General features: G+C 47.2%; 1 protein-coding gene across 1 annotated transcript in view; it reads right to left on the bottom strand.

The window, feature by feature from the left end:
* The window catches only part of LOC115075651 (IgGFc-binding protein-like), a 152,608-nt gene extending 145,897 nt beyond the window's left edge, over positions 1 to 6,711 (bottom strand). Inside the window, exons 1-3 of the mRNA XM_029576225.1 lie at positions 6,414 to 6,711; positions 5,907 to 6,104; positions 10 to 1,113 (exon numbers count right to left, since the gene is read on the bottom strand). Coding sequence (XP_029432085.1) covers positions 10 to 1,113; positions 5,907 to 6,104; positions 6,414 to 6,711 — 1,600 coding nt within the window. The remainder of the gene's footprint in view (positions 1 to 9; positions 1,114 to 5,906; positions 6,105 to 6,413) is intronic.
* Between the last annotated feature and the right edge of the window lie 16,440 nt (positions 6,712 to 23,151).

Below are 23,151 nucleotides of genomic sequence, written 5' to 3'. Positions count from 1 at the left end.
GAACATGACCTTGCACTAAGGAGCAGTTTATGATGTCTGCTAAAGGTTTAGTGACAGTATTCTGAATGGTCAGGAGCAAGTTAGACGGAATATGGTCCGATGGGTGTGAAGAGGGTTTAAATTTCTTGAGGATATTTTCTATTTCTAGAGAAGACGTCGGTTTGAAGGATACTAGAGATGTGTTTCGTTGCTGACCGGTGGAGAATGTGGAGGAAGACGAAGGAGAGGTCGCTTTGAGGGGCACGATGAGAGAGGATATTTTTTTCTCAAAGTAATCGGCCAATTCATTGGCTTTACCGGTGGCTTGGTCATCTGGGATGGGAGGAGTGGACGGTTTGGTGAGGGCTGAAATGAAGGAGAACAGTGCTCTGGAATCGAAGATGAAATGATGGATCTTTTTTGAAAAGAATTCTTTCTTTGTTCTGTTGATGACATTCCTGTAGGCATTTAGGCAGGATTTGAAGGCAGCTAGGGTTATTGTGGAGGGGTTTTTATGCCAACTATGTTCTTTACTTCTAAGATCCTGTTTGAGTGCCTTCAGTTCAGGTGTGAACCAAGGTTTTCTGTTGTCCCTCTCAGGATGAAGTGTTTTAGTGATCGCTGGGCATGTTTGATCTGCTACTTTGCTGGTGATGGTAGTCCAAGATGAGGTCGCAGTATTGGCGTCCGACAGGTCGAGTTGAGCTAATTCTTTGGAGAGTTGCATGCTGAGGAGTTCTCTGGAACAGGGTTTCCTGAAAGTTACCGAGGTTGTAGGGGCAGCCTGGGGAGGGTGTTCCTTGATCTCTAGGACCGTGGAGATGATCTGGTAATCCGACCATGGGACTGGAGAGCATATTGGGTTGGCAGGTAGCAAGATGCCCTCATTTATAAAAATGAGGTCCAGAGTGTGGCCTGCTTTGTGGGTTGGACTGTTGACAATTTGTCTGAATCCCAAATGGCTGAGAGTGGTGAGTAGAGTTTCGCAGTTCGCAGAGAGTGGCGTAGCGTCCACGTGCAGATTAAAGTCACCCATCAGGATGGCAGGTTTATCTGTGTTGAAGTGTTTCGCGATGAGTTCGATGACCAGAGATGGGTCAGATTCGAGAATTCCTGGCGGAGCGTAGATTAGGCCTATTTGAAGAAACTTTGATTTAAAAAAAGGCAAATTCCAGATTAGTTGTAGCATATGAGAGATGAAGGGTTAGGCCTAGCCCTTTTTTTGCTGCTAAGAGCAGCCCTCCTCCTCTTTTTTTGAGTCTGGGGATTGAGAGGAGGTCGTAAGTTTGAATGGGGAGCTGGTTTATTAACACTGTGGGTTTCAACCAGGTTTCTGTGATAGCACAGATGTCTGGTTTGGTTTCTACAAGGAAGTCATTAAGTATGTGTGTTTTCTTGGTAATGGATTGGGCGTTGAATAGAGTAAGTGAGAATAGTGCTAGGCCGAGTATTTGTGTGACTGGAGATATCATGATGGGAATGAGCCTCTGTTGACGGCTGGGAGGGTGAACAATTGATTTTAGTGGTCTAGCCAAGTGATTGTAAATTATGGGTATGGCAAAGGAGCGCATCCTGATGAGTGTGAGGGGTGATGATCCGGCTGAAGGAATTGGTGAGAGGAGAGCAGGCGATGGCTGGTGAGGGTTGGGTCGATCCGAACTGGGCTTGAATGGTCGGTCTTGAGTGGCCAGGCCAGGAATCAAGTTCTGGAGGTGACTGAAGAGATAGTGGTAAGCTTGATGAGATCTGAAACAAAGCTAATGTGAGAGATTGTGGGATTGCAGCCAGGTGTAGCTACAGCTTCTCTCAGGGGTTGCACGAAGGGGCGCCCAAAGGGGCCTGCCCTTTGTGTGGGGCTGAAGAATGGTGTGGGGCTGAAGAATCTAAAAATATGTACCCTGGAAGAGATGGGGTACAGGTGAAATATGATTCAGAAATTCACACCCGGAAAGGTATGAATGACACACCTATTTCAAATCTTTTCAGGGGGGATGACTCAGAGCTTGCCCCATTTGTGCTCTTGGGGACATGACTGGCTGAAGCTGGACGTATCAGGCCCCAGTGGTTACGGTTGGAACACAGTGGGCTGATGCAGGATTTGTCTGTCTCCAGTGGTGTTCTTGGGGACATGGCAGACTGAAGCATGAAGTGTCTGGCCCCAGTGGTTATGGTTGGAACAAATTAGGCTGATGCAGGATTTGTCTGTCTCCAGTGGTGTTCTTGGGGACATGGCAGACTGAAGCATGAAGTGTCAGGCCCCTGTGGTTATAGTTGGAGCAAGGCAGGCTGAAGCTGGAAGTGTCTGGCCCCAGTGGTTACGGTTGGAACACAGTAGGCTGATGCAGGATTTGTCTGTCTCCAGTGGTGTTCTTGGGGACATGGCAGACTGAAGCATGAAGTGTCAGGCCCCAGTGGTTATGGTTGGAGCATGGAAGCCTGGTGCAGGATATATCAGGCCCTAGATGTTGTGGTTGGAGCAAAAGAGACAGAAAACGCCAGTGGAGTACCTCATGTGTCAGGTCCCAGTGGTGGCATTTGCGGCAAAGGAGACAGAGGAATTCAGTGGAGTCATGCCCTAGTGGTACTGTTTGGCAAACACCACCACTGGGGCATGACTCCACTAATATCCTCTGCCTGCTTTGTCTCAAAAATTGACACCACCACTGGCACTCAGTGGAGTAATGCCCCAGTGGTGGTGCTTTGTAAATATCACTACTGAGGCATGACTCCACTGAGTTCACCAATAACAGTCCGGGGGCTCCGTGGGTTGAGCCCTTGGATTCCCAGACCACTTGGGCTTAGGTAGGCCTCTGAGGGTCTCCTGGAGAGGTAGCGGAGTGGCGTGCCCACCAACAGCAAGGGTGTGCGGCTAGTGGAGAACAGATAAGCTAGACTGGAACAGAGTGTACTGGAGACCACTGGAATGGAATAGGAACTGAAGGTCCTCTGGTCAGGATAGGCAGTGCATAGTGGTCTAGCTTTTAGAAGGCTAGACCACTATGCAGAGCATAGACCTGGTGGTCACAGAGCAGGCAGACCTGGTGGTCACAGGAGAAGCAAAGAGAGTGTCTGAATGGAGCGCAAGGGTCAAAGCCAGGGTATCCATCCGAGGTTGGGCAGCCAAAGCAAAGGTCATTTCCAGATATCAGTCCCAGCTTGGTCAGTGGCAAGCAGAGGTCAGTTCTAGGTATCAGTCCGAGCGTAATCAGTGGCAAGCAGAGGTCAGTTCCAGGTATCAGTCCGAGCGTAATCAGTGGCAAGCAGAGGTCAGTTCCAGGTATCAGTCCCAGCTTGGTCAGTAGCAAGCAGAGGTCAGATCCAGGCACCGGACCAAATGCGGTCAGTGGCTAGCAGAGGTCAATACCGTGTATCAGACCAAGCATGGTCAGAGGCAAGCCGAAGTCAGTACCAAGTATCAGTCCAAGAAGGTATAACCTGGGTAGCGGAACGTGGAACAGGAAACAGGAACAGACGCTGGATTACAGGAAGGACCACGGGAACACAGGAATGCAGGAGCACTGGAAGATGCAGGAACACTGGAACAAGCACAGGAACATGGAATGCAGGAAAACTGGAGCAAGGAGCGCAGAAACACTGGAACAAGCACAGGAACAAGGATCGCAGGAACACTGGACGGCAACTAGCTTCACACAAGTGTGATGACCCGTTTGCCAAGGCAAGGAATTGAGGGAAGGCCCTCACCTTACATAGAATGCTTACATGATGTCATCAGGAGGCGTCCGAACCGAGGTTCCCACCCTGGACCCTTTAAATGAGGGAGTGCAGGCTGCATGCGCGCACCTAGGGAATGGGCTAAGGACTCCGAGGACGCAGAGCCCCTCGAGAGCTCCGCTGAGAGGCCTGCGATGACGGAGGCATTCAGGGTAGGCGCTGGGGACACTGGCTGCTGTTGCTAGGGAGGATGGAATGGAGCCCGTGGAAGAGTGCCCGAGGTGAGCAGGCCTGGTCATGGCACCAGCGCGGCCGGGACTCGCAACAGTACCCCCCTTCTAGGCCTCCCCCTTACCGGTCTAGGCTTCTCTGGGTGCTGTTGATGGAAGGCTCACAGGAGGTTCTTTTCAAGGATATGGTGGGAGGTCTTCCACAAGTTTTCCTCTGGTCTGAAGCCCTCCCATGCCAGGAGGTATTCCCAATGTCGTCTTCGGCGGCGAACGTCCAGGACCTTCCGGACTGGAAGGTAGTGGTGTTCTCCAAGAAGGCCAGGACAAGACTAGGGGCTTGAGCAGAGATACATGGAATGTATTGTGAATTCCAAGACATGCCGGTAGCTTCCACTGGTATGTTACAGCTCCCACTCGGCGTAAGAAGGGAAATGGTCCCACCTACTTTGGAGCCAGTCATTGAGAGTTCAGCCGGAGGCAGATGTGCCACATGCTGAGTCAGACCTTCTGTCCCGGCAGAAATACTGGGGCAGCCCAACGGTGAGTGTCCATCACCCGTTTGGCATGATCAGCCGCTTGATAGAGGCGTTCTTTAACCTGGTCCCATAGCCGGCGAATGGTCTGGGCCATGGACTGTGCTGCAAGAGATGGCACGCTAAGTAGGATTGGAAGAAGCAAGCAGGCTGCCAACCAAAACCCACCGCAAATGGAGAGATCCCAGTGTTGTATGACAACTCTGCCCACGGGAGAAGATTGACCCAGTCGTCCTGTTGGACATTAACGTAGGACCGAAGGAAGGCCTTCAGGGAGCGATTGGTTCTCTCGGCTTGACCGTTAGCCTGCAGATGGTAGGCGGAGGTTAAGCTCAAAGTAATGTTGAATTTTCTGCAGAGGGATCTCCAGTACTTTGCCGCGAACTGAGGGCCACGGTCCGAAATGATCTGTTACGGTAATCTTTGGAGACGGAAGACATGATTCAGAAAGAATCGGGCGAGTTCAGGAGCTGACAGTAGGCCAGATAAGGGCACAAAATGGGCCATTTTGGAGAAATGGTCTATTATGACCCAGATTATGGTATGCCCCTTGGAGGGGGGCAATTCCACAATGAAGTCTGTAGAAAGACTAGTCCAGGATTCTGAGGGTGCTGGAAGGGGCTGAAGAAGCCCCCACGGACATCCAGTAGGCGGTTTTTGTTGAGCGCAGACAGGAAAAGAGTCTACGTAGTTTCTGGAGTCCTTTATCATAGTAGCCCACCAGTAGTGTCTGCAGAGTATCTCAAGGGTTCGGGCCCAGCCAGGATGGCCAGCGAGATGGCCCAACAAAGTACTCGCTCTCAGAGGTGGCGAGGCACCACCGTCTTACCAGCAGGCACAGTGGTAGTAACTGCGATGGAGATGCATGCGGGATCTATAATATGAGCTGGAGTTTCGGGGGTATCATCCGGCTCTACAGAGCATGAGAGTGCATGGCGCAGAGATTCCTTTCAGCTGGGCGGTAGCGTAGTTCAAAATTGAACTGTGCAAAGAAGAGAGCCCAGCGGGCCTGTCTTGCATTCCGTAGTTGAGCCTCTTTCAGATGTTCTAAATTCTTATGATCGGTGTGGATGGTGAACTTGTGCTAGGCCCCCTCGAGCAGGGTTGCCACTCCTGGAGAACCAACTTCACGGCCAGGAGTTTGCGGTCCCCAATTGTGTAGTTACGTTCTGCAGGTGAAAACTTGTGGGAGTAAAAAGAGCATGGAACAAGGGCTCCCTTAGTGGAGTATTGACTGAGGACTGCCCCAGTGCCAATGGCGGACACGTCAACCTCAATGATGAAGGGGCGGTTCGGAAGGCCTCCTTAAGTTATTGGAATGTGGACTGGGCTTTAGGGATCCACTCCTGGAGGTCACATCCCTTCTTAGTCATGGCGGTGAGTGGAGCGGCCGGCGTGGAGTAGTTTGCGATAAAGTGACGGTAATAGTTTGTGAACCCTAAGAACCTTTGTAGGGTCCACAGACCAACCAGCTGAGGCTAGTCACGAATACCTTGGAACTTGTCCAGGTCCATAGTGAATCCTTGGCTAGAAATGATGTAACCCAGGAATGGGAGACTAGAGTATTCAAAAAGGCATTTTTCAAATTTGGCATAGAGATGTTGGTCCTTAAGTCGCTGAAGAATGGTCTGGACATGAAAGCGATGGGATTCCAGGTCTTTGGAAAAGATCAAGATGTCATCCAAATAGACTACGATGAAGGAGTATAAGGAGGTCTTGGAAGATCTCATTCATCATCTTCTGGAAGATGGCAGGAGCGTTGCATAGCCCAAAGAGCATTACTACATACTTGTAGAATCCATCCCGCTTATTAAACGCGGTTTTCCATATATTCTCGGGTTGGATGCGGACCAAGTTATAGGCCCCACGTAGGTCCAACTTGGTAAAGATTCGAGCCCCCTGTAGCTGATCAAACAGCTCACTGATGAGCGACAGTGGGTACCGTCATTGCGGGTGACAACGTTCAGACCTCAGTAGTCAATACATAGACTTAAGGTACCGTCCTTCTTCATAAAAAGGAACCCAGCGCCCACAGGGGATATAGAGGGCCTAATGAACCCTTTGGCTAGGTTTTCCTTAATATAGGTGGACATAGCCTGGGACTCTGGAAGTGAGAGCAGGTAAGTTCTGCCCTTGGGAGGTGTGCTGCTGAGTAGTAGTTCGATTGGGCAGTTAAACTTCCGGAGAGGGGGTAAGATGTCAGCTTGTTGCTTGGAGAAGACGTCTTGGTAGTCAGCGTAGGGAGCCCAGAAAGGGGCATGGATGTTAGTACCGGAACAGACGGGGATACCCGCCATAAACAATGGGTTTGGCTCCGAGGGTAAGCTGGCGTGACTCCCAATCGAAATGTAGGGAGTGCAATTGTAGGCATGGTAGACCGAGGACAATGGGGTTTACTGACCATTTTAGGATCAGGAGGGTTATCTCTTCTTCATGGAGAGTCCCTAAGGTCAGTCAGATGGCTAGGGTGCGATGGGTGATATGATCAGGTAAAGGTTCTCCATGGATGGAGGCAATTCGCAAGGGCACCTCAAGGGGTTGAGTAGGAATTTGGAGTAGTGTAACTAGTTCTTCGAGAATGAAATTCCCACCAGCCCCAGTATCCACGAGGGCAGTGGTGGAGAAGAAGTATGCTTCCCTGAGGAGGGAGACAGGCAGCAGAAGTTGAGGGCCAGTAACTAGTGCCCAAGCTCAGGACCCCTGCCGGGCTTAGGCTCTGCAGTTTCCTGGATGCTGGATAAGGTGTCCAGGACCCTCACAGTAGAGGCAGAGACCAGACTTCCATCTTCGGAGGCATTCCTTGGGAGTAAGACGACCGTGGCTTATTTGCATCAGTTCTTCCTTTGGCGGGGAAGCTGCCAATGATGCCCTTGATCTGAGGCTAACGGACCGAGGTGGTTCCAGGGCCAGTCATCGGCTGGCTTTTACTTCCTGGTGCCGTTCCCGGAGGTGGTGATCAATCTGCCCAACTAAAGCGATGAGGTCCTCCAACGATGTGGGAATCTCTTGGGCTGCCAATTCATCTTTCAGAGCAGGTGACAGGCCCTCCAGATAGATTGCCTGCAGGCAGTCTTCCTGCCATCCCAATTCCGTAGCCAGGGTTTGGAACTCCACGGTGTATTCTGAGAGGGAATGGGACCCCTGGTGGAGGTGAAGGAGATGGTGGCTGGAGACCGCCTGTCGGCCTGGGTCATCGAAGGTGCATCAGAACGTGGAAATGAATTGAGAGAACTGCTGGAGTACGGAGTCAGAACACTTCCAAAGCGGGGAGGCCTATGTCAGGGCTTTCCCTTCCAAACGAGATAAGTTAAAAGTGATCTTCGTCACTTCATCTGGGAATAAAGAAGGCTGTAGTGCAAACTGCATGTTACACAGGTTGATAAAACCCCAACAGAGACGAGAATCCACATTGAAACAGGGAGGAGCTGGGAGGGCCAGCAGTGCCTGTGAGGGCGATGAGGTAGAGGAAGCGCTGTTAGCTAGAGTCCCTGGGTTGGCCATGGAGGACTCTTCGAGTTGTGCCCGTAGTCTCTCTACTGAGGTGGCCAATGCCTCGAGGAATTGCTGCTGCTCCCGGACACATGTAGCGAGGCCTGGAATAGCCTGTAAGGCGGAGGATTCCGCCAAGTCCATGGCCTTGGCAACCTGTTGCACTGGAGGTGGACCATTGGCCTGGCGCAGGATTGGTAAGGCCCTCTGAGGTATCCCAGAGGGCGCCTGCCGCCAGGAGGTGGAGCACACGAGGAGACAGAGGCTAGCTGGAGCTTCACCAATAACAGTCCAAGGGCTCTGTGGGTTGAGCCCTTGGATTCCTGGACCACCTGGGTTTAGGTGGGCCTCTGAGGGTCTCCTGGAGAGGTAACAGAGTGGCATGCCCACCAGGAGCAAGGGTGCATGGCTAGTGGAGAACAGATAAGCTAGACCGGAACAGAGTGTACTGGAGACCACTGGAACGGAAAGGATAAGCAGCTCCTAGTGGTCTAGCTTGTAGAAGGCCGTGGGTAGCGTCAGAGCAGGCAGAACTGGTGGTCACAGGAGAAGCAAAGAGTGTGTCTGAATGGAGCACAAGGGTCAAAGCCAAAGTATCCGTCCGAGGATGGTCAGCCAAAGCAAAGGTCAGTTCCAGGTATCAGTCCGAACGTAGTCAGTGGCAAGCAGATGTCAGTTCCAGGTATCAGTCCGAGCATGGTCAGTGGCAAGCAGAGGTCAGTTCCAGGTATCAGTCCGAGTGTGGTCAGAGGCAAGCCAAGGTCAGTACCGAGTATCAGTCTGAGAAGGTACAACCTGGGTAGCGGAACAGGAAACAGGAACAGATGCTGGAATACAGGAAGGACCACGGGAACACAGGAACACAGGAGCATTGGAAGACACAGGAATGCAGGAACACTGGAACAAGCACAGGAACAAGGAACGCAGGAACCCTGGAACAAGCACTGGAACAAGGAACGCAGGAACAAGGAACACAGGAACACTGGACGGCAATGAGCTTCATACATGTGTGACGACCCATTTGCCAAGGCGAGGAAGTGAGGGAAGGTCCTCTCCTTATATAGGATGCTTATGTGACGTCATCAGGAGGCGTCCGGACCGAGGTTCTCGCCCTTGGCCCTTTAAATGAGGGAGTACCGGCCGAGGACGCGAAGCTCCTGCGGGAGCTCCGCTGAGAGGCCTGCGATGATGGAGATGTTGGGGTAGGTGCTGGGGACGCCGTGAGCTGGCTGCTGCTGCTAGGGAGGACAGAACGGAGCCCGTGGAGGAGAGCCCGAGGTAAGCAGGCCCCAGTCGCGGCACCAGCACAGCCAGGACGCGCAACAACCTTTCAGGTTTCTGGTAGCTTTTGTCCTTAATTGCTAATGGTGCTTAATATTAAGTTATTGTTTGATTTTATTTTGTATGTTTTTGTACTCCACTGCGATTTCTGGATCAATGGAATATATGTTTGTATAAATAAATAAATATATGGGGCAAGGTAGGCAGATGGTATCAGTGCATTTTGGCCTCAGTGGTGGTATATGGGACACGGCAGGAGGAAGCAGGATGTATCAGGCACCAGTACAGGTGTTGAGGATACAACATGTTGTTAGAGACATAGTTAGGTATCTGTATTATTTGTATTTCAGCTCTTGGTCTGGCATTTCAGGCCTTGGAGTTAGCAGCAGCAAGTTAGGAGGAATGTGGCTCAACTAGTAGTGTTGGGGACATAGCAGGTATCTGTATTCTTTTGTTTTGGCCCTTTGTTTTGCATTTTAGGCGTTGGGAGACAACAGAAGCATGATAGGAGGACTGTGGGCCCAGTGCTGTTTTTGGGAACACAGCAGGTATCTGTATTCTGTTTCGGCCCTTGGTCTGGCATTTTGGGCCTGAGAGGCAGCAGTTAGGAGTGGTGGAGTTTGGTGACCCAGCAGGTGTCTATATTCTGTTTGTTTCAGTCACTGGTCTGGCATTTCAGGCCTAGAAGGCAGGAGCAGTGCGTTAGGAGAAGTTTGATGGTGTTGGGGATACAGCAGGCAGCAGCAGTTGATGGATGTTGCTGGATACTGGATGTAGGCCCCACTATTCCTATTTCAGACACAGCAGGCAGATACACAGAACTGCAGCAAGGCCTTCAAATTACTTTCATTCATCCTGTCTCTTGCATGGCAAATTTGGAAGAGCAATCAAAGGCAGATTGATTTTAAGGAACACTAGCTTTTCTATCAAGTATGGGGACCCCCCTTGAGCATTGAGGGCTTACAATATTCCATCACTGAAAATACTCTTTCACTGGGTACACTATTTGGTAAGCAAGAAAGATAATGCTGAGACACTCCAGCTAGGTCTGGCCAGATGGTGGACATTTGGAACCAATATGCCAGCACATCTATGTCCTTGTCCTCGATGGTCTCTGCAAGATAGTGTGATACAGAGATTTATCCTGCTGTTTCCTTTGCTTGGGTGGGCCATGTGTTCTTCTTCCCAGTTGCTTCCATGATTGTGAGGATTTTTTTCCAGGCAACATGGCTTTAATGTTTTACAGTGGAGGAGGGAGTGCTAGATAATGATGTCAGGGTGCTGCTACAACTTGCTCTACTACCCATTGCTGGTGTTTCCTCCTCTGCCTCTCTGGCACTCTAGTTCATAGACTGTCTCTGTCAGCATGCTCTTCACATGTGCAGATTGTTGGTCTGGAGAGTAAGTCTTTCTTTCACACGGAGATCACATAATGGAAAGAGCATGTATGTGGTGTTTGTGGTGAGAGGTCCTAGGCTCTCTGTCATCAGACAGTGCAGCACCTCATCTCTCATTCCCTCTTCCTCTTTAAAGCCCTTCAGTTTTTTCTTCAGGATGTTTACTATTGGGATAACATCACCCAAGGGTGATGTTATCCCAATTACTATTGGGATAACATCACCCAAGCTCCTCCATCTCATCCTTAAAGGGCTTCAGGATTTTCTCATGTCTACACAATCTTGATGCCCTAGGAGACAGTGAGCACCTATCTCCATTTCCTGAGACAGATCATGATGGGGTGTCTGCTGCTGCCGCACGAGCCTCTGCAGCATCGTGTAGGAGGAATTCTAGTGGCTGCCCACATCTTGAACGTGGGGCCTCTCTAAATCATCCTTCTTTTCACAAAGAAGCTGCCCCACCTTCCCATTTTTGTGGAAGTGCCCAGCTATTTTCCTCTACTTCTCTATTAAATTATGCAGACAGACATTCTCTGCACTCCTGGAGCTCAGCTTCCTTCACTGCTAGGTATAGGATGTGAGTAAAGCATCGTACACTCTGATATTCCTTGTCAGATGTTGCTTTTAACATGGTAGAGCCATTGTCGGTCAGGAACCTCTGGCTTTTTGCTCCAGGTGCCATTCCTCCAGCATGTCTCTAATGGCTGCTAAATATTTGCCCAGGTATCAGCCTCATCCGCTTGGTGGGTATGCAGCAAAGCCCATCCACACCCTGATACTCTGTCCCCTGTGGAGCTGCTGCCTGCCCCTATCTTAGCCAGGTCCCAGCAGCGTGCCATCAGAGAGTGTGAAGCATTTGGTAGCTGTCCAGATGTCACTCATAAAATGCACACTGCTCCCCTCTACCTTGCTCAGCACTGCCTGGATGCAACTATGGCATTGATTGTACAGATTTCTATTAAAAGTGCTCATTGAGGGCACTTTGTAGTTTGCTGCTAACACCTGCAGCAAACACCTGAAACCCATGTTCTCCACTACCTGCAGGGGCTGATCATCTAAAGCAATCATTTTGCCAATGCTCTTGGGCACCCCTTTGGTTGCTGCCTGCCTCTTTCCCCATGAAAGTGTAAGAGGACATCACCCCATTTCTTCCATTGTAGGGCGTTTCTTATGACATATAGCAGGGGACTGCTTGGTGGCAGGCGAGCCACAGCAGATGTCTTTTGTGATCCCTTGCCTCCGTGGGTGATTGATGCTGGCACTGAAGTGGAGGTGGAAGCAGATGAACCCTGAGAAACTTGCAGAGACTTCACTCATCATCTGTTTCTCCAATGTCAACTCCTGCCTGCCTCTCTCTCAGTAATGAAGTGGAGGCTAAAACACTACTGAGTAATCCTCCAAAACAAGGGTCTTCATCCAACAGCGCTTCCATTTCTGCTTCTAGAAATCCTTTAAAGGGAGCTTCTTCTGCCTCAGATTCAGAAGAAGTTTCTGACAAGATGGTTTTAATGCCTCTTCAGCACTAAGGGATTGTGCTGCTGGTGCTCTAGCTTTTAGGACTTGTACTTCTACCGCCAATGGCACTAGTGGTGCCCTGCTACTGCTAGGGGCTGCCTTTTCCCTCTCCTCTAACACATTATGGTCTAGAAGAGACACAGCTGGTGGTGGCACATCCTCTCCAATTTCAGTTTCTTACAGCTTGAAATGACTGCTTCTCCTGACATGTTTTGTTTGAAAACAAATCCCTCTAAGAGAGAATTTGAAATGAAGTTGGCCGTAGAAGCAAAAACGTATAATAAAAATACCTTCTGTACCTTATTGTAAACCGATGTGATATCTCATTGAACGTCGGTATACAAAAATCACAAATAAATAAATAAATAAATAAAAACTTTTAAAAATATATCCAAAGCAAGAAACCTGAGAGGGAGTCGGGTAAGCCAATAGATGACCAAGAGGTTAAAGGGACTCTTGGGGGAGATAAAGCCATTGCAGAAAGACTAAATGTAAATGTAACTAAATGTAACTTTTGTTCTCCTTGCACTTCTTTTTTCGTTTTTTGTTCTCACCCCTTGTTTTATGTAAACCGGCATGATGTGGTTTCTAATCATGAATGCCGGTATAGAAAAACGCTAAATAAATAAATAAATAAATAAATAAATGAATTCTTTGCTTCTGTATTTTCTAATGAGGATGCTGAGGAGATACCAGTTCCGGAGATAGTTTTCAAGGGTGATGAATCAGACAAACTGAACGAAATCATTGTGAGCCTGGAAGATGTAGTTGGCCAGACTGACAAACTAAAGAGTAGCAAATCACCTGGACTGGATGGTATGCATCCTAGGGTACTGAAGGAACTCAAAAATGAAATTTCTGATCTATTAGTTAAAATTTGTAACCTATCATTAAAATCATCCATTGTACCTGAAGACTGGAGGGTGGCCAATGTAACCCCAATATTTAAAAAAGGCTCCAGGGGCGATCCGGGTAACTATAAACCAGTGAGTCTGACTTCAGTGCCGGGAAAAATAGTCAAAGATCAAAATCGTAGAGCATATAGAAAGACATGATTTAATGGGACACAGTCAACATGGATTTACCCAAGGGAAGTCTTGCCTAACAAATCTGCTTCATTATTTTGAAGGGGTTAATAAACATGTGGATAAAGGCGAACCGGTAGATGTAGTGTATTTGGATTTTTCAGAAGGCGTTTGACAAAGTCCCTCATGAGAGGCTTCTAAGAAAACAAAAAAGTCATGGGATAGGAGGCGATGTCCTTTCGTGGATTACAAACTGGTTAAAACACTGGAAACAGAGAGTAGGATTAAATGGTCAATTTTCTCAGTGGAAAAGGGTAAACAGTGGAGTGCCTCAGAGATCTGTACTTGGACCGGTGCTTTTCAATATATATAAATGATCTGGAAAGGAATACGATGAGTGAGGTTATCAAATTTGCGGATGATACAAAATTATTCAGTAGTTAAATCACAAGCAGACTGTGATACATTACAGGAGGACCTTGCAAGACTGGAAGATTGGGCATCCAAATGGCAGATGAAATTTAATGTGGACAAGCGCATATAGGGAAAAATAACCCTTGCTGTAGTTACACGATGTTAGGTTCCATAACTACCACCCAGGAAAGAGATCTAGGCATCATAGTGGATAATACTTTAAAATCGTCGGCTCAGTGTGCTGCAGCAGTCAAAAAAGCAAATAGAATGTTAGGATTATTAGGAAGTGAATGGTTAATAGAACGGAAAAATGTCATAATGCCTCTGTATCACTCCATGGTGAGACTGCACCTTGACTACTGTGTACAATTCTGGTCACCACATCTCAAAAAAGATATAATTGTGATGGAGAAGATACAGAGAAGGGCAACCAAAATGATAAAGGGGATGGAACAGCTCCCCTATGAGGAAAGGTTGAAGAGGTTAGGGCTGTTCAGCTTGGAGAAGAGACGGCTGAGGGGGGATATGATAGAGGTCTTTAAGATTATGAGCGGTCTTGAACGAGTAGATGTGACTCGGTTATTTACACTTTTGAATAATAGAAGGACTAGGGGGCACTCCATGAAGTTAGCAAGTAGCACATTTAAGACTAATCGGAGAAAATTCTTTTTCACTCAACACAGAATAAAGCTCTGGAATTTGTTGCCAGAGGATGTGGTTAGTGCAGTTAGTGTAGCTGGGTTGAAAAAAGGTTTGGATAAGCTCTTGGAGGAGAAGACCATTAACTGCTATTAATCAAGTTTACTTACAGGTCGATATAGTAAAAGTCGTGGGACAGCGGGCGAACGCCCGCTCTCCCGGTGTGCGCGCACAGGCCACTCTCCTGTGCATGCGATTCACTAAATTAATGTATTTAAATTAGAGCCCGTGGCAAAAAGAGGCGCTAGGGACACTAGTGCGTCCCTAGCGCCTCTTTTTGGACAGGAGCGGCAGCTGTCAGCGGGTTTGACAGCCGATGCTCAATTTTGCCGGCGTCGGTTCTCGAGCCCGCTGACAGCCACGGGTTCGGAAACCGGACGCCGGAAAAATTGAGCGTCCGGTTTTCAACCCGACAGCTGCGGGCCCATTTCAAAATTTTTTTTTTTAATTTTTATTTAATTTTTTGGGGGCCTCCGACTTAATATCGCCATGATATTAAGTCGGAGGGTGCACCAAAAAGCAGTTTTTACTGCTTTTCTGTGCACTTCCCCGGTGCCGGCAGAAATTTAGGTGAAGTCCCATTTGTTCAGGATCTTTCACATCGGGACCACCTGGGAGACAAGGTAAGCAGCACCTGGGAGCATGGCAGGACCATAAGAAGGGCCACACTGGGTCTGAGCAGAGGTCCAGCTCCGCTAGCACCCTGTCTCAGTCTGAAGTAGCAACAGACAGCTGCCTATGGGATGTGGAGTGAGTGAGGCCGTATCCTGCCACGCCCTTCTAGTTGCCAGAAATCATGGTGTTTTTAGGGTTGTACTGAACTTGTGATTGATCCAGGTTATCTTAGCATGACTGGATTCTTAGAATAAAAAAAGGTAAAGGTGTTGTTGAAAGATAAAATAGACTGTATATAGGTGCGGGTGTAATTTTGATTGTATCAGAAGGTCCCCCCAAAATACAAAGGAAACAAAAATCTCCCTCAGTGCTAAATGTCAAAACATTGATAAAGGAGGAACTAACAAGTAAAAAACTAAATTGTATACCAACCAGTAGTTGGTCTAAAAAGCTTTTTCCAATTTTGGAAAATCTATAATTAGTAACACCAAATGTACTTGTGGTGGGCAATTTTCAGATAATCGATTGCCCTGTCTTACTCACAATGGTTTGCTTTGGCAAGGGTTAGTGCCTTCCTGCAAATGAAACAAAAGAATGAAATTTAATTTGGTTTTCTTTTGTTTGGTTTTAAAAACTAAATGAAAGAAAATTGGAAGCTTTGTTAAAACGTCCCTTTTGTTTTTACAAAAGCACATTCGTAATCTCCACACCCTCTTTCCCAGCACTCACACTCACACTCTCTCTCCTGTTACCCTTCCTTTTTCCACTCTCCCTCTTCCTCCAGGCCCAGTCCGAGGATTCTACCTCCTCCTCCCCCACTTCTTATAACTCACTGGCTCCTGCTCCGGGATATCGCCACTCTCCTTCTTCACTCTGTCCTGAGGTCCAGAATGAGCTGTGCCTCCTCTCCCTACATGCAGCCTATGGAGGCAGGAAGAGAGGAGGGGGTGAGGCTGGAGGAGATACAGCCAGTTGTGAGCTGAGTCTGCTCCTCCCTACATGCAGCCTATGGAGGCAGGAAGAGAGGAGGGGGTGAGGCTGGAGAGGATACAGCCAGTTGTGAGCTGTGTCTGCTCCTCCCTACATGCAGCCTATGGAGGCAGGAAGAGAGGAGGGGGTGAGGCTGGAGGGGATACAGCCAGTTGTGAGCTGTGCCTGCTCCTCCCTACATGCAGCCTATGGAGGCAGGAAGAGAGGAGGGGGTGAGGCTGGAGGGGATACAGCCAGTTGTGAGCTGTGTCTGCTCCTCCCTACATGCAGCCTATCGAGGCAGGAAGAAGGAGGGGGTGAGGCTGGAGGGGATACAGCTCCCTTCTCCAGTCTCTCCTTCTTCCTGATGCCTGAAGGAAAGGGCTGGAGTATAAAGAGGGTGGCTTTCTACTGTTTTCCAGGAGACCCAGCAATTTATACACATTTCCATTCTCTGGTTGAAACTTGGAGAGCCTGCATGTGTCTGTGCACCTTAAGGATATTTTTAAAAGAGGAATCCATGACAGCGTGATTTAAATAAATATTTTACTCATTCCAGAAGGGTTGAACAAGCTCTTGTTGATGCCTCGCAGGCTTCCCTGACATTCTTCACTCTGAGTCATTCTCCGATGCTATGAGCTCTGCAGGCCACCACACCTTAAGCCATGGCTGTATAGAAATATCTATAGAAATATTTCTACTGGAATGCTGCCAATGGATCAGTGAGGTCTGTTTCAAGAGCTACTTGTGAATGGGTAATGATGCTTTTTAAATCTTCAGCAAGAAAGATGTTTACTTGTTTAAAAAGATGTATTTTCTACCTTTACACAGTTTAAGGCAGGTTACATCTAACAATATAACACATCCATAATGAAGACATAACAACAGCTAGAGTGGAAAACCAATGCCACTCAATCCAAGCCTGTAAAGACAAAATTATTAAGCCAAAACATTTTACCACCGGAATGGAAAATAAAAATGCATTTAACTGCTTTCTAATTGCCTGCGTACCAAGAGATGGCACACAATGTCCCCAGCATGGGTCCACTACTGAGAAAGCAGGCGTCCATAGCTCCGAAAGGTGGGCGAGCTGAGGAGAGAGACTGCACTGTGATGATCTTACAGTGCATGAAGGGCTGTAAATATGACGCATCGCACATACCTATGGAGAGGTGATATTACATAAAAGCATGGAAACTTTACATTGATTTCTAAAGCGGCTGGGAGCTGGTAAAGACTGAAGCTCTGGTATGATGTGCTCTCTCATACTTGCATTGGTCAAAATCGACCGGTGATTGCATCAATTGAATGGGGATTCAGGCTTTGACGTTTCTTTTCAGTACTGAGGTCTTTTCCTCTCATAATAATTTTGATATACATAATTACAGAATACGTGTTTCTATTGGCAGAAGTAATCCAAGAGAAGAGCTCTGGTTAACTCATCAAGTTGGTATATTGTAAACCAGTGGTTCTTTTAATTGATTGTATGACCTATGATGAGCAGCAGCGCTACAGGACTCTAAGCGGTGATAGCCCCTATTATTTAAAAATCTATTTTGAGTTCCTGTTGCACTCGGGGGGTGGACCCTTGGTCCTGGAACAGTGCGGGGACTGCCCCAGGGGGCGGAGCACAGAAGGAGACAGAGGCAGTATAGAGCTTCACCACTGGAAGCCCGAGGTCCCCCTGGGAGGATCCCATAGGAACGCAGGCCGCTTAGACTTAGGTGGGCCTCGCAGGGTCTCCTGGGAGAATGGAAGTCCAGTGTGCCCACTGAGACTAGGGGAGCGCTATTGGGTTCGAGGCTGGAGACAGGTTGAAGCAGAGCGAATCAGAATAGTGATGGTGATGGCAAGGCTAGGGACAGAGCCAGAATCAATGGACAAGGTCAGGCAGGCAAAGGTCAGAATCCAGAGGTCAGCCCGAGGAGTGGTCAACGAAGCAAGGGCCAGGAGCCGGAGGTCAGACGAGGTCAAGGAACAGGCTGAGGTCTTAGGCAGGCGGCAGGCAGGTCAGGAACAAGCTGAAGTCTTTGGCAGGTGGCAGGCAGGCAGGATCGTTCCAGGATCCTTCTGTTCCTGCTTGTTCCTGTTTAGTCCGGGGTAAAACCAGGGAAACGAACAGACGGATGAGGCACAAGCAGGAACAAGCAGGAACAGAACTGGAACAGAAGGATCCTGGAACGAGACAAGCAAGATACATGAACAAGGGCAATCTCAGGAACAAACCGACCCGATTGCCAAGGCAAGGAACTTCCTTTTAACAGGAACTCAATCAGGGTGCGCCGCAGAACTAGGCACTGCCCTGGAGCCTACATCAGAGTGGCTAGTCCGCGCACGCGTGCACCTAGGGGTGTGGCACGGGATGCTGAAGCTTGGCGTGAGGCCTGGCGCACAGCCGCAGGACCAGCAACCTCCGCCACGGGACGCTGGGGCCTAGCTGGACTAGCGAGGGCCATGAGGGAGACTGAACTGGGACCTGCTGTGGAACCCCGAAGGTGGTCGGTCCCGTACATGGGACGGCCGCGGGCAGGGCGCGTAACAGGTCCTTCTTCCTTATACAGGTGTAGTGCAATACCACTATCACATTGCAGAAAGCGGCATGTGGCCCCCTATGAGTTGGCCACTAGATATCCTTAGTAGCCCATGAGCAAGCTTGCAGGAATACCACATGTCAGCTCCTCATTAGAGTCTGCCTGAATGGATGGAGCTTGCTAATAAGTAGGTTGTGGCATTGACTTAGGAGTTTGTTCAAAGAGGAGCTTTTAGAGTTTGTCTTTTAGAATGAGGGCCTACTCCCTCACATTTTGGGAGGGAAATCCTATGTTTAGCAATACCTGTTTTTTAAGGGGCTACTTCACGTAGACAGAGACTTTAATTATGAAGATATTTATGCAGAGACGTTTTTGCCAGAAGTGTAGCCTACTTTCTCTTGGAGAAGGCCATTCCCCGTATCTGGAGTCTAGGACACTGAATAACCTCTAGGTCAGAGAAGGGCTGCAGTGACAGTAGTACTGTCAGAAGAGTTTTTAGGACAATCTATTGAAGTATTTTTTCTATTTTTATGGAAATGATGGATTTTTCCTTCCTTCCTCTCATTTGGAAATTGGAAGGCTCTTCATCCCTTGGGACACAGGTGTAGGCTGGGTTAATGCTTTTGGTCAACTGTGGACTCAGCTAGGACTGTCTATACTTAAGGTGACCCTGTGCAGAATAGGAATAACCCCTAGAGATGAGACTGCCTGTGACACTCAGAGAAGGACTATTAGAAAATTTCCTAGGTACATGAGACTCAGAGATGTATTTTGATTTATTAATTCATGGACATTGATTAATTTTTTAAAAGATCAGTAAATTATAATTTGAACACCCTGTGTCCGGCTTCATCTGTCCCAGCCAAGAAATAGCACCACACTAACCAACTACATACTGATTAAGGATTCATCTTACTACCTGGGCCACAAGCAATATTTATTTTATTTATTTTTTTATTTAAAAACTTTTCTATACCGTCGTTTAGTGATGCATCATCACAACGGTTTACATTTAGGCACAAAATAGGTTTAGTTTGCTTTCTAAGTTATCCATGGGGTGCCAATATTTTACGGTTACATAATTCATAATATACTCTAAATGAGAAGTGTGTTTGAGATACTGTTTATATGATACTGTGGTAATCATATGTGATAACTGTTTTAATTTAAAATTTAATTATTTAGTTTCATATGGAGAAAGAACTGTGGCAAGCAGATTGTGATACATTGCAGGAAGACCTTGTGAGACTGGAAAATTGGGTATCGAAATGGCAGATGAAATTTAATGTGAATAAGGGCAAGGTGATGCATATAGGGAAAAATAACCCTTGCTATAGTTATACAATGTTGGGTTCCATATTAGGTGCTACAACCCAAGAAAGATCTAGGTGTCATAGTGGATAACACATTGAAATCGTCGGCTCAGTGTGCTGCGGCAGTCAAAAAAGCAAACAGAATGTTAGGAATTATTAGAAAGGGAATGGTGAATAAAACGGAAAATGTCATAATGCCTCTGTATCGCTCCATGGTGAGATACACCATGGAGCGATAGCTTCCCCCAACAGAAAGGAGTCACGCCGCTAAACCAGCTCTTTCTCATCTGGTAGGTCCCGATGCCACTAACAGTGGTTGCAGGATAAAAAGGAATGAGGCCTAGCAGTGAGCCTTGGTAGGCCCGTGAATTTTACAATGTGACTCTAAAAGTTAATTTGGTCATATGAAGATCAAAATCCTGTAGAGAATTGTGCATGTCTATGGAAACAGCATCATAAAGGACTAACTCAAGAGTTTCATCTTGAAGAGAACCTCCTTTGTCAGGGTAATTCTCCAGTGTTTGGGAACATAACATAGTAATGACGGCAGAAAAAGACCAAAATGGTCCATCTAGTCTGCCCAGCAAGCTTCCCAAGGTAGTAACTGCCGCTTCGTGCAGGTTACCCCCATGTTTCTCTTAAGAGTAGTATAGAAACACAGAAATGACGGCAGAAAAAGACCAATCAGCCCATCCAGTCTGCCCAGCAATCTCCCACACTTATTTTCCCATACTTATCTGTTTCACCGACCACCAAGTCAGGGCCCTTGTTGGTTACTGTTTGATTCAAATTTCCTGCCACCCCCTGCCATTGATGCAGAGAGTGTAATGTTGGAGTTGCATCAATGTGAGCATAAGCTTAATGGTTAAGGGTAGTAACTGCTGCATCAAGCAAGTTACCCCAATGCTTGTTTACCCAGACTGCATAGATGTTGGATGTTGTCTTAATGTAAATCCTCTTTTCCACATTTATCCCTGCTGTTGAAGCAGAGAGCAACACTGTATATGCATTCAAAGAAAAGTATCAGGCTTAATTGGTTTAGGGTAGTAACTGCCATGATAAGCAAGCTACCTCCACGCTTATTCGTTTACCCAGATTGTGAAGTTCAGTCCTTGTTGGTAGTTATCTGAATGCAAATCCTCTTTTCCACATTTCCCCTTGCTGTTGAAGCAGAGAGCAATGTTGGAGTTGCATTAACCATGTGAAGGCTTATTGAGTAAGGGTAATAATCACCAGGTAGTAGCCTCCATTCCAGCAAGCCACCCCCATGGCTCTTCTCTTCATTCCCATCTTCTAGCCTTTATGGATCCAGAGTGTTTATACGGTCCAATCCCCCTCTGGGGTCAGCATTGCCTCTGGAACCCCAAAATCCTTAATTGATGGTGACCTGCTAGATCAGCCATTATTAATAGCAGTAAGGGATCAGTCCTGGGTGGTCTCCAGCAATCTTGGAGAAAAGAATAATTTATAAAGTTTCATATGGAGAAAGAACTGTGGCAAGCAGATTGTGATAAATTGCAGGAAGACTTTGTGAGACTGGAAAATTGGGTATCGAAATGGCAGATGAAATTTAATGTGGATAAGTGCAAGGTGATGCATATAGGGAAAAATAACCCATGCTATAGTTACACAATGTTAGGTTCCATATTAGGTACTACCACCCAAGAAAGATCTAGGCGTTATAGTGGATAACACATTGAAATCGTCGGTTCGGTGTGCTGCAGCAGTCAAAAAAGCAAACAGAATGTTAGGAATTATTAGGAAGGGAATGGTGAATAAAACGGAAAATGTCATAATGCCTCTGAATCGCTCCATGGTGAGACCGTACCTTGAATACTGTGTACAATTCTGGTCGCCACATCTCAAAAAAGATATAATTGTGATGGAGAAGGTACAGAAAAGGGCGACCAAAATGATAAGGGGAAAGGAACAGCTCCCCTTGAGGAAAGACTAAAGAGGTTAGGACTTTTCAGCTTGGAGAAGAGATGGCTGAGGGGGGATATGATAGAGGTGTTTAAAATCCTGAGAGGTCTAGAACAGATAGATGTGAATTGGTTATTTACTCTTTCGGATAGTAGAAAGACTAGGGGGCACTCCATGGAGTTTTAAATGTGGCACATTTAAAACTAATCGGAAAAAGTTCTTTTTCACTCAACGTACAAACTCTGGAATTTGTTGCCAGAGGATGTGATTAGTGCAGTTAGTATAGCTGTGTTTAAAAAAGGATTGGATAAGTTCTTGGAGGAGAAGTCCATTACCTGCTATTAAGTTCACTTAGAGAACAGCCACTGCCATTAGCAATGGTAACATGGAATAGACTTAGTTTTTGGGTACTTGCCAGGTTCTTATGGCCTGGATTGGCCACTGTTGGAAACAGGAGGCTGGGCTTGATGGACCCTTGGTTTGACCCAGTATGGCATGTTCCTATGTTCTTACTGTATTTGGATTACAATACTTTTTTGTGCCAGTCTATGTCATGAACTATATCAAGGGAATCTGAGAGGCATAGCTGGCAGAGCATGCAAATAGAAGCATTGTAATGGATTCCAAAGACCCTCATCTGATCCGAGAACACCTAGACTACAGAAGATCCCTGCGGATATAAAGCTGGGAAGGAACGTGTATAAACATGCAGTTGTGTACCACCTGCCACTACTTCTCAAAGCAATCACAATCAAGAATCCCAGCCCAGATCATTATGCCAGAAGGAGGAGGGTGAAGAAGAGGCCCCCTTGATTGCCCTGTAGAGAAGGGAGAAGAAATGAACTGTAACTGTTCCCTGCAGAAGGATTCCAAGTTGTATTTTTATGTTTGTCTCTGCTTTATTTCAGCTCCAGAACCGATTCAAGTAGCCTGGGTAGACTGAACTTTCAGTTTACAGAGACTGTTAAAGTTCCCTTCTTGGGAAGATGAACTGGTTCCCTTAGGATCCTTCCTACAAGTAGAAGGCCTGGCCTGAACCAGATGCCTTGAAGATTTGAAGATCCTCATCGTTCCGTGTTTATGAACTTTTGATTGCCCTTATGAGAAGGGAGGTTGTTTTTCCTATTATCTATCATGTAGCTGGGAAAGATTTCCCACTTGAATTCTGTTCAAAGAACTTGTTTAATGTATATTGCTCTGCAATTTAAAAAGAAAACCAAGAAAATCATTCGAGAAAAAATATAAAATTCAACTAAAAATGCATAAAAAGTGGTGTTTGTGATTCTTTCAGGATAATTAATTGTCTGTACATAGATCCACTTTTCTTCATTCCCCCTGCCGTTGAAGGAAGAAAAGTGGATCTATATACAGACAACAACCAACAACCAACAAGGACTGAATTACATAGTCTGGGTAAACAAATAAGCATGGGTGTAGCATGCTTATTGAGGCGGTTACTACCCCTAACTAATTAAGCTAGATATTTCACTTAAATGCAGTTCCAACACTGCTCTCTACATTAATGGTGGGGGTGGAAGGGAAATAGAACCAAAAGGTTACTACCGA

The sequence above is a fragment of the Rhinatrema bivittatum genome, chromosome 14 (genome assembly GCF_901001135.1).
Source record: "Rhinatrema bivittatum chromosome 14, aRhiBiv1.1, whole genome shotgun sequence".
NCBI classification, from domain to species: Eukaryota; Metazoa; Chordata; class Amphibia; order Gymnophiona; family Rhinatrematidae; genus Rhinatrema; species Rhinatrema bivittatum.
This window is presented reverse-complemented; position numbering and strand designations above follow the sequence as displayed.